This window comes from Aplysia californica, unplaced genomic scaffold, assembly GCF_000002075.1.
Source record: "Aplysia californica isolate F4 #8 unplaced genomic scaffold, AplCal3.0 scaffold00836, whole genome shotgun sequence".
Classification (NCBI taxonomy): Eukaryota; Metazoa; Mollusca; class Gastropoda; order Aplysiida; family Aplysiidae; genus Aplysia; species Aplysia californica.
In genome coordinates, this window is record NW_004798106.1 from 43114 (window position 1) to 57830 (window position 14717).

Sequence of the window (14717 nt, forward strand, 5' to 3'; positions counted from 1 at the left end):
GCCTCTCTCTCTCTCTCTCTCTCTCTCTCTCTCTCTCTCTCTCTCTCTCTCTCTCTCTCTCTCTCTCTCTCTCCATTTGTATGGGTCTCATGCTCCCTTTATCTATCAGTGTGTCTGTTTGTCTCTGTCTCTGCCTGTATCTCGGTACACTGAATTCGACTTGGAGCATTCACCAGATCTCAGTCCGACTACCTACCTGTAGTCACAGCCGTCTTGGGTCACAGACCTCTACGAAATAGAAATTTCCGATGAATATTTATAGTACATGTAACAGTAAAAATACGTATTTCCGGTGGTCTCTCCGGGGCCTATAATAAGTAATATAAACGTCAAATTGTTGGACACATTTTCAATCGACATTCCGCCATTACAGACGAAACTAGATCTACGTTGCGAGCTAGAATTCGGTATGCTGTTGTACCATGGTTGACGCGTCGCATAAGAAGGTAATTATGTTGAAAGATAATGTTATAGTTTTTAAAAAAGGGAATAAAGTGGTTTGAATATCAATAAGAACATCCCTGGCCTAAAACGAGAGTTTCGTCGACCGTACTCGACGTGACAACGTAAGTCGTAAGAAGTTAGATATCATTTTTGACTTTGTGTCTGTTGTGATGGCAAGATGACAATGACAGGAAAAAATAGGCCTACTGAGTTGTAAATTAGATTTTACTTTGCAATAATTTACCTAAAGTATTTGTTTTTGAGACGAAACTAAGGTGGGGGCTTTTAGGTAAATTTATAGAAACCCTGCCGTCTCATAAAGGGGTTATTATGTAGCTTTTAAAGGTTTTTTAGGGCCTTGAACACGATTTTGGCACTGAAAAACGTTGCAAATTGTTAGTTTAGATGTTACGGCACATTATTTCAGGGGGGGGGGGGGGAGGAGACACCCCCTGACCCCCCCACCCGACCTACTACTTTGCTATAACGTACTCACACGTCAGGGGGAGATACTGTGTCTTGGGTATGTCTAGCCAAGGCCTAGGCCTACTAAAATTTATATATTTTAGCCCAGAGAGATAGAGAGAGAAAGAGAGAGAGAGAGAGAGAGAGAGAGAGAGAGAGAGAGAGAGAGAGAGAGAGAGAGTAATTAATGAATAAACGTAGCCTATCTAGATTTGGATCTAGATCTAGATATAGAATCTAGATTTAGAGAGTCTAGATTTTGTTATGCACCCAGCCAAGAGTGTGCAGTTCGGAAAGTAGATCTAGATCTCTAGATCTAGATTTAGATCTAAGCCCTATAATATAAGTGGTTGGCGAATGACCGAAGGGCAACTCTTGTCTGTGAATTGGCGGAGACACTCTATCTGCTAGATCTAGATCTATATCATGCAACTTGACTCATACTATCAATGATACTATCATATCAACAGTAGATAGATCTACTTAAGCTTCGATTTTGTGCTTGTTTCAATGGCTTCTTTTTTGGTGCACCTGTACAATTGGTCCCGTTTAATGTCTCCATGACGGCCATTATTGTCATGTGGGAGTGAATCTAGATCTAGATCTATATCTCTAGATTCTATCTAGATCTAGATAGCCAAGATAATCTATTTCTAGATCTAGATAGCCAAGATAATCTATTTCTAGATCTAGATAGCTAGATCTATCTAGATCTAGATAGCGAAGATAATCTATTTCTAGATCTAGATAGCTAGATAGATCTTGATTAGATCTATAATTTTAATTCAGTTTAGATCTAGATCTAGATTCTTATAGATATCTATAATCTAGATCTATGCTTAAATCTAAATAAGAAACACGTAAAAATTACTACACGGGCACTTAAAGGCCTTGAGTGATTTAGTGCAAACAGGATGGCTATTGTACAGGAGTGCCATTCTTTCTTAGCTTCAGTTCATGATCATTGATTCTGACATTGGGGAACAATGTAGCTGTGTAGTTAATCTAGATCTAGATCTAGATCTAGAAATCTAGATCTAGTCTACACCGACTACAGTTAGGCTGCTGGACAGTGGCCGTATCTTTAGTTTAAAAAATCGAAGTGGCTAGCCGTACTACGGCTAGACTGAGAGTCTAACCGTACTTAAGTACGGCTAGACTGCCAGTCTAGTCGTACTTAGATCTAGGTTTGGCCCAATTGACTCAAGCCTGTTAAGTACACAGGTCTCATTAGATCTAGATCTAGTAATTATTCAGGTTCAAATACATGCAAGTCAGTAAGGCACCTTTTGGTTTTGTCTGAAATACAAATACTTTAGGCATTGCAAACTAAAAATTTCATTTACAATTCAACCATCAATATTAAGTACGGCTAGCCTGACAGTCTAGCCGTCCTTAAGTACGTCTAGCCTGGCTGTCTACCCGTCCTTAAGTAGTAATCTAGCCGTACTTATCTTAGGCCCTATTTACATTAGAAAACAGGAGGTTTAGAATACATGCACTGTCATTAAGGTACCTGGTTTCGTCTCAAATACAAATACTTTAGGTACTGCACACTAAAAATGTATATTTATAATTCAGTAGGCCTATTTTTTGTAAATGGTCAGTCTAGCCATCATATTAAGAATAAGTACGGCTATATATATATATATATATATATATATATATATAGAGAGAGAGAGAGAGAGAGAGATCTATCTATGAGACTAGCGTTTCGTACACGTGGCAGTGACAGGTTTTATGGTTTTATTAAAATTATTTTATTTTTTTTCAGTATAGAACGCATCTAAGGTGCATGGTCTATCCAATCTATTGTATTGTTGTTTGACAACTGTTCATTGCAGAGCACCACTGGCTGTTCTGTGTTTTTTAAACTGTAAGATCTAGAATCTAATCTACTTCTACGTTTCATAAACTCCTAGATCTACATAATCATTCTCATGTTCAACCCACTACCGCTTTCCGTTCATAAAAACCTTAAATTTCTCAACTCACTATAATTCAAAATGTGAACAAAAACCAGTCAAAATAAATACCCATCAGCCATCAGTTTATATGAAAAAAAACCCAAGGCAAAACTGCCATTATGAAATTCAAAGTAGGCAGCTATTTCAGCGAGTTGAACAGTGCGCTCTTTCTTCCTGTCGTTTGTTTACGCTTTTAACGCGCAGCTAGCTGGTTACCAAGGGGAGCCAGTTGGAACGAAAATGAGGCTGTTGTCCCGTCTTGTCTTATTCCGTTTTGGCCTCGACCACAGAATTCTACACTTACAGAACGGGAACTGTACCACGTGACCTGTGAGGAATTGAAGACCGAAAACAATGGCGTCGTGAGGGCACTATTTATCGTTTTCGGAAGTAACCCTATAGCTTTTAAAGCAAGAGCGGCTTTTACAAACGAGTGAAAAGTGGAACATTTACTGTCCAGTTTGTAATTTTGAGTTACAGAATTCACTGTGCAACTAGAGATTGGAATTAAGGTTTTAAATTGTTGTGTTTTGGAGTGCAACAACAGAAAAAGCAGACATACAGAGTTTATATAGATATATATAAGATCTACAGAACTGAAAAAAATTCATAGCACTTCTAGCTTCCCATACACATTTTGCATACGCATATGGCCTACGTAGTTTTTTAGTAGTAAAACTTATTACAATAAATTTGTTTTACACTGAACATATTTTTTCACTAGATCTTATTAATGTTCTCAAAACATGCGTTCAATAATTAACTTTATGTCGCCAGCAGAAGTAGAAAAAAGGACGGACTTGCTTTTAAAAGAGATTTAGCTCCAGCTATAAACTTTTTAAAAATCTGTAGAAACCATTGACTGGGATTTTTTTTTTATATATTGGGCTAGTATTTATTAAAGAATTTTCTTTAAAGAAATTTCTAGAATAATATAGAACCTATAGATGTGTACAAATGTTTGAAAAAAATACTCATCGGTTAAGACGAATTGATATAGATCTAAGTCATTGTGTAAACGTAGGAGAATCTAGATCTAGGTGTTTGATAGTTCAGTAGCCTAGATATTTGATAATAAGTTGCGCATCAAATTTTTGACCGCATGCTACAGTAGTGAAGATAGCGTATTATTTTCATCCGAAACATTAATTTCCGCATCCATACACCTTTTTGAGCCTTTATAAGCACATGTAGTCCTACTTTAATTATGTTTTTGTTTTTGAAAGCATTTTCAATTCCTTTCACTTTCACTTCCCACGCGCGGCACATATAATTATGATTATAATTTAAGATTCCAAATCTGACGAATGTATTATTAAATAGCGTATAATGCTGAGTTAGCCAATGCATTGCAATGCGCACTATTATCAATTGATCGAATTGTAACAAGACTTCAATTTGATCCGTAACAAGAGGCCACTTATTTTTTCTTGTTCGTGTTCCAAAATATGTGTTTGTTTACTGTGTGCGGGGATTACAGGGGGACAAGCCCATCCCCTCGACATGTGATCCAGAGTATGGGGATACATTTTTCTCAAAATGCACACAGCTCTGAAATCCTTGACCAGTGATCACTCGCCATGGAACTCTTTCTGTTGAGACTGTAGACACAAGTTTCTTCATTATCACATCTGAATGAGCCTCTCATTCATGCATTAGAAATCACACTCCAAACACACAGAAAATGACTTTGAACATATATTCAGGAAACATATGCCAGTTCCACTCTTGTTTACTTTGTTTTGCATTATTGGCTTTTATGTGTAAAACAATATTTAGAGGCCTTTTCTGCATTTTTGTGTTTTTGGCAGCATGTACAATAGGCCTATGTATTTTATGTGCAACCGACACATTCTCCAATCGTAGATCTAGTACTAATCAAGACTATATTTAGATACTTTTCCAACAGAGTTAATGTTCATAATTAGTGTTATTATCAAGTGTATTGTGATTGTGAAGATCTTTAGTAGATCTAGATCTAGTAGTAGATCTAGAGATCTAGATCTAGATAGATCTAGATCCCATCCCATCCCATCATTAAAAAAACAACAACAAACCAACAATACAGATACAAAAACATTGTAACATTGCCAATTATGACATATTGTTGGCAGTAAAAATGTACTAGACTATTTCACTATATTTCCTCTTCGAAGAAAGTTTTAAAATACTGATGTAACTTAATGTAAGGTGTCTTCCAAGCCCTACCACTAGCATCAGCGTGCATAGCAACGCGAAGCCTCGCTGTGCGGCGCAGCCAAAGGTGCCCTCAACTGGCCGCCATGTTTTAGTTTCAATTCCTCACAGCGAATCGGCGATCGCGAAGAGGGAGTTCCGCTTCTATAAGTGTAGAATTCTGTGGCCTCGACTGAACGCAATAGGCCTAGAAATTTCCGATAGATATTTATAGTAACAGTAATTATGTTCTTCCGGTGGTTTCTCCAGCGCCAATGATTAGAGCTCGTTAACTTTAACCAAAGATACCAGCATAAAATACCAAAGATCTTTGTTTTAACTTTAGCAGCTCTTGTTGGTTTCGTTGGCTGATCTAATCTAGATATACTCATTCCTCAATTTCTTTCGGACTAGGCCTAAACTGCCGTGAGAAGGAACTTTGTGCTGTGGTAGAATCTTTGCAGTAACATAAAGCCAAAGCGATACTGGAAACGTTTCATCAGTTTTGATCTAAAGGAAACACTGAGACTGAGGTTACACCTAGACTACGTCGCAAAAGAAGGTAATTTTCCTAACAGAGGGAAAATCAAAATGGTTTGAACAAAGAACAGACCCTGGCATAGCTAGCTATATATAGATCTAGATCTATCTATGAGACTAGCGTTTCGTACATGTGGCAGTGGCAGGTTTTATTTAAATTATTATATATTTTTTTCAGTATATAACGCACCTAAGGTGCATGGTCAAATTTAATCAGCCTCAGACTGTCTTTATGACTAAGAACAAATCTGAATTGAAGAGTGGAATAACAACATTCATAAACACAAACATTAAACTGTCAATCACCCGACTCACAGCCTTGAAAACAACCGCCTTTGTTTTTGAAGGTTACCGTTGGCTTCGTTCGGTTGTGCCGGTCGTTTTTCGCCCTCAATCTGTCTAGCCTTTATATACCTACCAAACTAAACTGAACCGTGTGCCAATGGGCACTGGGCATAGATCTATAACTTATAAGCAAACAATCACACGACATTTTTCAATCCATTAGTTGACAATACGAATGTGAAGTCATCATACACGTCACAATAGGTTCAGTGACAAGGTAGGCCTGATATCGAGGTTTATATTAGTGCACCTGTTATTGAAGTATTTGGACTTGTCTCGGTGAATAGGTAGGCCTGATATTGAGGTTTATTAGTGCACCCGTTATTGAAGTATTTAAGTCTGTGAAGCTGTCACTTCTTAATTGTTGACAACCTTGGCCTTAATGCCTTGACCTCTGTAGGCCTATGTCCAATGTAAAGGTAGAAATATTTCCTGCTCTACCTTCATCAATGTCATTGTGTTTTACTATGAAATAGTCTACATCCTATATCATCTTTAACTTTAACAAATGAAACGATGTGCGGAGTATTTTTTATATAATTGTAATTGTAGATATTATTCTATACCCCCATATTGACAGCATGTGGATCATTTAGTTTAGCAGACAGGCTTCTTCGACCCTTCACTTTTGGACCCAACCTCGGCTGAGAGAATACAATGTCCGTGCCGACAGACAGAGGGAGCTGACTCGATAAAGATTTTCCCCACATGGGAAATGAACTCAAATCTCTTGTGTGTGACGGTGATGTGCCTTCCTTGCTACTCCACAGACGCTGGTATAAGATGTCAAGTATAGTCAGAAATCATAATGTTAAATAGTACATTATGGTGGGCATTCTTCTGAAAATTTAAACAGGCACAGACGCTTTTGAAAGTACAGTTTACATTATAACTAACTTTCAATATATATATATATATATATATATATATATATATATATATATATATATATATATATATATATATATATATATAATTGTTAATTAATTAAACACTTACAGTACCGTCGGCGACTTAAGTCACCATGCCGTAATATGCACTCGCTACCGCTGGTGACTTTAGTTGGTAACGCAACCAGGCACACTAAAAAGAATTAAGCTACTAGTGAATGCACTGCGCTGAAGTAAATACCAAAGGAAGTCGCTCTATATGATAGCTAAATGGTTGATGAACCTCTATGAATTTTTACAGTGTGTTTCTTGGGCCGCCAGGATTTTTTAAATATAAAAAAAATCTACCTCGGCTTCAGCCGTCTAAACTGGTGTGGCACTTGAGGGTTTTTCATTATTTTTGAGCCTTCAGTACTGTTAAAGCTGGTGGTGGAAAGTTGCAGCCACTACTCTACTTAGCACCAAGTTCTAGAATGAAGTGATTTTTTCTTGTTTTTTCTTGTTTTCTCATAGTATTCCATTCAGTGATTAGAAATCATCAGTTTTGGGAATCATTACATGCATCAGTTACATAATCGCAGATTAGAGTGAAACTGGACTGTCTGAAGGACCATTTTCAAAAACTAAAAACTCAAAAACCATTCATGCTGTCTATAAAGTACATTGAACTAATAACATATTTGTAATCTGCATAAAAATCTTAAGAAAATGTAGCTAGCATTTCTTGAAATTGTAAACATTAATAATTGTATTAATTTTGAGAGACTTGCGTATTGGCGAATGACAAAAATAGTCAAAATAGCAAAGTGAAAAAAATCATAAAACTTTTTTTTTTTCAAAAATTAGAAAAAGCTGGCGTCATTTCATTTGGAATGGTATGGTGATACAAATTTCATGACTTTGTCTTGAATAGTCTTTGACTTTGAGTTTTTAGCTTTTAAAGCCCAGAAATGAACATTTTGAGGAAAGGACTAAGGAGCAAAAACATCTCAAAATTGCTCTACATTTAAAGCATTGTATTGGTTCACAATGTTGCAAACTTTCTGGAGCTATCTGTTTGAAATAGGACTTTGAGAGTACTTCCATTCGATTTAGCACATTATTTTCGAGGGAAGTTTCTTAAAACTCAAAAAACATTGTCTGGGCCCAAAGTGTACCCCAAAAACCTGTGTGTGGCCTTTATTAGGACCATAAAAAATATGAAACAGTTCATGTATCACGTCATCCTGCTTGTGGCTTTGCAGTGCTGCTAGGACGTGAGGTTGCTGAAAACGAGTTTTTGTCATGCTTGTCTGATCTGAAACTTTGCAAGTGTGTAAGGATGTAGCGGTAAAGACCACAGCACGTGCACTGATCTAAACTTTATTTCAGTTTTCAAAGAAACAAAGCAAGCTATTACATCAACTCTGTAGGTACCAAAACTAGACATATAATGTCAAAGATAAACTGAATACTTCTTGAAGCTGTTTGGTTGAAATTTAAAATCTGATTCATATGTTGCCCAAAGTTCAAGTTTTCAGGAAAATTGCCCATAAACTTAAAAGCCCTAATTTATATAAGTATAAGTATGTATGAATAAATTGATAAATTTTTAAAAAGATATCATAATTTATATTTTTTCTATTGTCTGTAATGTTTTTATTTTTAAATTTGTGTCCTTAGTGACTGCTGGAGGCTGTGAAGAGAGATGAGATGGCAGAAGAAACCCCCAGACCCGGGCAGTTCAACTCACCCCCTCCAGGTGAGTGCACTGGGAAAATTATGTTGTAAATGTGGGAGTGAGTGCGGGTGGATTGGGGGGGGGGGGGCACGGGGGTTATTGAAACAGAATTTTGCTCTCATTGTTGCTGTTGTTTTTGTTGATGTCTTGTTAGTGGTGGCAAAAATGTGCTGATCATAATAATGTTGCTGATGGTGTTGTTGGTGATGCTGATTTAAAAGTGATGATGATGCTGATTTAAAAGTGATGATGATGCTGATGATCTTTTTACGCTAGAGCTACATTTCTGGTCATTTTGTTTTAAGTTTGATCTTATTTCTGTTTCCCAGTTTCACATGAGATCCAGATAAACGTGAATGAGGAACGTGACCTGCATGAAGCTTATAATGACTGCCACAAGAACAAAGGACACAGAAACTTTACGCCTGTTCCAAACTTTGATCTAAATTCTCTACCTGAAGGTTTCCAGGACAAGGGTATTCTGGATACCATTAAACTTCTTGCGAAACTGACAGCAAAGGTGGCTCTTAGAAAGATGAGTTCAAAGAGAACTAAGAAGGGAGAGAGGGGCATCCGCTCACACGGAAGTGGATGGTTGTGGAGCGCTAAGAAATGTAACTTCTACAAAGATCGTCCTTGCGTGTGCAAGACATGCAGGAGTTCCTCAGAACCTGCGATGGAGTGGGGGGAATTGAGAGTGTACACCAACAAGCATGTTGTGTTTGACGATGAAGAGGCAGACGGAGCCGAAGTAATCATGTTTTACGACAGCGAGCACGAGCGGGATAAAGTGAGAACTCTTACTGGCGTTCGCGTAGAAAGCAGTGACCCAGAAGGTGACGTGTGCGAGTTTATTGCTGTCACACACGACTACAAGCTTTGGACTTACGTGGTGACTATTACTGACTATGTCTACAATACAAAGTCGGATCCACTGGAGGCGACATCGTCCGAAGAGCTAACTGAGCAGAATTTGGTTGTTATTGTTTCCCACCCCCACGGCTGCAATAAACAGATTAGTGTTGGCAAATGTCTACGGAGATGTGTACTGCAAAATGAAGGTGAATTCCACGAGTCAGTCTTCTACAAATACGACACCCCGACTTGTTGTGGGTGCAGTGGTTCACCGGTGTACGTGGTTGGCAGGGAAGGGCGGAGAGTCTTTCAGGCACCTCATAGGGGAGAGTTGATTGACAATCCAGAACACAGTTGCAGTGGTGTTAGCTTGGAATGGAAAAAGACTGAACACAAGTATGACTCCTTGATTATAGGTTCTGGTGATGAGGAAAGTGACAGCGACGAACAAGAGACTGGTCCTGGTGAAGGGAGGGGCTTGGTGGATGACTGTAGTTTGGTGGCGACAACTTCAGAACTCGGTTCTAATTGTGGAAGCGAAATTAATGACAGTACAGATGAAGTAAAACAAGGAAGTGGCATTAATGACAGTACAGATGATGTAAGACAAGGAAGTGGCATTAATGACAGTACAGATGATGTAAGACAAGGAAGTGGCATTAATGACAGTACAGATGATGTAAGACAAGGAAGTTGCATTAATGACAGTACAGATGAAGTAAGACAAGGAAGTGGCATTAATGACAGTACAGATGATGTAAGACAAGGAAGTGGCATTAATGACAGTACAGATGAAGTAAGACAAGGAAGCGAAATTAATGACAGTACAGATGAAGTAAGACAAGGAAGTGGCATTAATGACAGTACAGATGAAGTAAGACAAGGAAGTGGCATTAATGACAGTACAGATGAAGTAAGACAAGGAAGTGGCATTAATGACAGTACAGATGAAGTAAGACAAGGAAGTGGCATTAATGACAGTTCAGGTGAAGTAAGACAAGGAAGTGAAAGAAGACGAATGGAAAAGAGAAAAATAGATAAAGATGTAGGGAGCGACTGTGGCGGAAATGAGAGCCGCCCTGGTGTCAAAGAGCAAACATGTAAACAGAGTCACTCGGAAGGTCAGCTGGCTACAGAAACAGGAACTGACACAGAGCCCTCTGGCAGTTCTAGTGGTGAACGCCCTCAAGCTGAACTGTCACCAGCTTTCTCTGGAAATAATGACAGCCGCAAAGAGGAGGCAGAACCACTTTCCCTGATGACCTCTGGTAAGTGTTATAGTATCATCATGAATGGTGACGTTGAGCTTCCCAAGCCACCAGACACAATTTAGATTGAGCTTCGAAGACGGAGTAAGTGGTCCCTCTTGAGTACCTTTTGCTCCCAAGGAATGAACTCTGTGCTCAAACTACCGGTACTCACTTTCACATGGTACATGTAACAAAGTTAATCAGCCAAATGAATCTCCCCCCCCCCATACATACACACATGCCCTCACACACATTCCAACCCCGTCTTTGGTAGGGAATCATCGCATCATTGTATTATCCTTTCTACACAACACTGGTGGTTACACTTTTACATCCCTCTCAACATGTTTGGGCTATTTAACCTTTATATCAAGTTGTAATTTTAGATTAAGAAGGATTTTGATAATTATTTATCTTGAAGACCTGCTTGGGTCACTTTAAAAAATGAAGCGTTACTTCGTTATTCATGAGCCTTCGTATATTTCAGTTCTTATTGCTTTGTCAAAAGGTTAAAAAGGTACACGACAGCATACTCATTATCCTGCTGAAAATGTCAATTAGTGTTTCCCATTTCTGTTTGATGATGTGAAATGAGCCATGTAAATGCCTAGGTCTTCTGCCGATGGGGAAATATCAATTGTGTGACCGCTACATTCTCCACGAATTAAGACTAGCTCTGATTGTACTGAGTTAAGAGGGAGGAAGGACATGCAACTGTCTATAGCACCCAGGATGCAAGAATACGTTTGTGTGGCCTCCTGGTGAAATCAGGCACTCGTCAAAATAAGGAAATCAAAGAAACCTACATTTTTCCGCCCGAAGGAGAATTTTTGTTAAATATTTTGTTTTTGGGCTCATCACCTTTACTTTTATGTCCCTTTGAAAACAAATTCTTGCATGTATTTTACTGACAAACGTTTCTAAACTGCACCTAAATGTAATTTTGAGTTTTCAAAGATAATACAGCTTTGGAAGTCACCAAACGTGGGCAGCCATTTTCTCACTAAATTTACCTCTGACATCAAATCAATCTTTCAATCCAATCTCAACTTGTATTTAAGATTGCATTTTGAGTTGTTTTTTTTTTTTTTTACAAAAGCAAGGAAAATGACCAGGCTATAAGATGACACCAATAATTGCCAAAAATGGACTTGCGCCTGATTCTATAGTGTCTTGACACATTTTGGATATGAATCTAAGCTATCTACATTGCAGTCAGAAATGATAGTAATGATTCCTGCTCAGCTCATCACATGCCCCTCCTCACATAATTATGATCTTATTATGCAGACAGGCATCTATGGTGTGGATTTTCTAAGCGGTTAAGAGCTTTGCTGCTGCATACAGTCAGGAAACCCGAGTTCAATTCCTAAGAACACCCAGTTTGGGATTCGAACCAGGGTCATCCGCTATATAGTCCAGCATGGTACCAACTGTGCCAACAGAGTGCCCACATCAAAAGAAGTTGACCTCAGGTTGTAAATGAGTTATCACGTTATGTTCTTCTATTCAAATGTTGACTAGTTTGGTATCTAAAAGTGCTATTTGTCTTATTTTCAGAGATAATCGGTGACCTGGACTATGTCAGACGTTGCAGGAAGAATCCTTACCATAAGAATTTTATACCCATGAGGAAGTTTTCCATGAAGCTGATACCGTCACCTTACAAGGGCATTTATCAGATTATCAAACTCCTCGCCAAAATAACTGTACGCATAAAAACAGACTATGTATCTCAGGACAGGCCTGAACTTTTTAAATTATATCGTCCTGGATTAGCTCGCTTCGGCACGGGGTGGTTACAGAACCTTGACGGGTTCAGTGGAAGAGGACCCTGCCCTTGTTCACACTGCAGTCAACAAGGCTCAGAGCCATGCCAGAAATGGAAAGGATTTGTTTTGAGGACAGGTTGCCATGTGATTTACGATGACGCAGAGGCTTGTAGAACTGTAGCAGAATTCAATTTCGACAGCTACGATAGATCCAATGTTAAAACTTTTGAGGGTGTACAGCTTATTCAGCGGGATGAGAAGGCCGATTTGAATGACCTACTTGTAGTAACCCATGACACTGAATTTGCTGGAAAACTGCGCATGGTCATCCAACTATTCTCCAGACAACTTCATACCATGAACAGGAACCTTGCTGGTAAAATTGAGCCTCCTTACCTGGTTACAATAGTGTCTCATCCACACGGATTGAGCAAGCACATCACCATGGGCTTTCAACAGGGTGGTGAGGACACTGGTGTCACAGACGCACTGATTGACACACATACCATGGCTGCGCAGTCTCCAACGTCTGCCCCCCCGGGTCCACCCTCTGGAGATCTAGATCGACCAGGACAAGAACAGACTGATCAAAGTAACGAAGGTCTGATCTCCAGTACGTTCAATGGTCAAGACCTATCCTCTTCCACACAGGAATCCTCCAGCACTTCATCATGGAATGATCCAGGTGGTGGAAGTCGGAGCGATGTGGCTGATGTCCCAACAAAACTGTTAATCAAATCGAGTCGTGTGTATACCGCAGACACCTGCCCTGGTTGTAGTGGTGCTCCTGTTCTCATCATCACTGGCCAGGGTGTCAGGTGCTGGCCTCTAACTCATTCTCGTACCTCTAGTTTTGGGAACATAAGTTCTGAACACGTTGACTTACTCGAGTAAACATATTGACTGCTTGGTGTAAGACTGCCATACGCCGTTATGAAAAGTGTGTAGTAACAAGAAAAGATATGTATTGTAGGCAGGCCTACAAGTGATAATAGAATAAAACATGTTTTTTCTGTCTCCTGAATTGATTTTTTGTTTCTGGGCCTCGAACATTCAAACACCTTGCTGACGGTAAACTCTTTTGTGCACATGAACACAAACATGTTGTAGCGTCACTTCTGTTCTGCGAAAAAAACAAACTTCGGACATATTTTGTCAAAAATAGTAGTTTTTTGATTCAAGGGAAATGATTCTGTCATGACAAGAATAATGAGGGACATGATTATGTTGAGTTATTTCCCTTGGTCCAAACCTCCGTGAAATAAAAAAAACCCCCAACTGACCCTGGTATCTACTGGTGACCATCACCTGCTCAAAAAATTGAGTAATGTACCAATAGGTGTTTTTTACGCCCTCATTGACCCACTTTAGGTCATTTAGGAGGCGGGCTTCCGACCCTGCCTGTCTGGTTGAACCCGGGTTGAGTTGTTGTTATCGATCCAGCAACAGCTGGGCTCTCGCCCTTCTGTCCAATGCCATGTAGTGATAAGTGCAGGTCTGCTGCAGTTGCTGTAATGTTCCATAGAGTGTGTTGTCTATGTTAGGTCTCGGAGGGAGAAGGGTAGCTCTGATGTCATTTAGGGCTGTACAGTGGAACAGGTGATGCTCCACAGTCTCATATATGCATAGGACCCGGGTTGAGAGGGACAGCAGAAAGACTGGGAGTGAGATACATGTTCTCCATCTTGTCTGTTGTCTGTGAGAAATTCCTGCATGTGGTTGAAAGATGCATCTGTTATTCTGCTGATGTATGTTTCTTATGCATAATATATACTTATATATATACATGCATATATTTTTTTTAAAATGTATACCTCGTAATATATAGACTGTGCGCGATGCTAACCGTGCAGAGGCCGAATTTCGAAAAAAACCCTTTTTTTCCCCAAATGAAAGCTTATATCGTATTACCCATGCCAGTAAAACATCGAGAGTCTAAAATGAAGTTTTTCAGTAAAAAAACATTTGCATACTAAACGCGCATCCCAAGTGCTGGTTAATCTTGGACTGTGCGAAGTGTGTGGGGGCGTGTGCTTTTCGCGATACCGTTGCAAGCCACAGCCGTGGGGTCTTGGGATGCTAAGCGTACCGGTAGTGTAAGCGTTAGCGAACTGTAGATCTAGACTAGTATAGTAAGTAGTAAGTACGTAGATCTACTGTTCGCTATGGTTTAGTAAGTCTAGGCCTAGGTGTAAATCTATGTGCACGCACTATTCAAAGGCAGAAGGTGTGCAGTGCGAAGCTGCCGCCCTCGATTGAGTAAAATGGTGCTAGAAAAGGGACATCTAAAGTGG

At 39.3% G+C, this 14717-nt stretch overlaps 1 protein-coding gene across 4 annotated transcripts in view; it reads left to right on the top strand.

The window, feature by feature from the left end:
• The window catches only part of LOC101858523, a 16274-nt gene extending 2827 nt beyond the window's left edge, over positions 1-13447 (top strand). The window contains exons 1-5 of one of the 4 annotated variants that reach the window (XM_035972777.1): positions 327-446; positions 8489-8567; positions 8876-9997; positions 10154-10669; positions 12212-13447. In XM_035972777.1, the coding sequence (XP_035828670.1) occupies positions 8519-8567; positions 8876-9997; positions 10154-10669; positions 12212-13317 (2793 nt within the window). In that variant the 5' untranslated portion in view covers positions 327-446; positions 8489-8518 and the 3' untranslated portion in view covers positions 13318-13447. Of the gene's footprint in view, positions 1-326; positions 447-5292; positions 5614-8488; positions 8568-8875; positions 10670-12211 lie in introns of those variants that run through there. The other 3 variants (XM_013088927.2, XM_035972775.1, XM_035972776.1) reach the window with 3 other exon arrangements.
• Positions 13448-14717: the final 1270 nt, after the last annotated feature.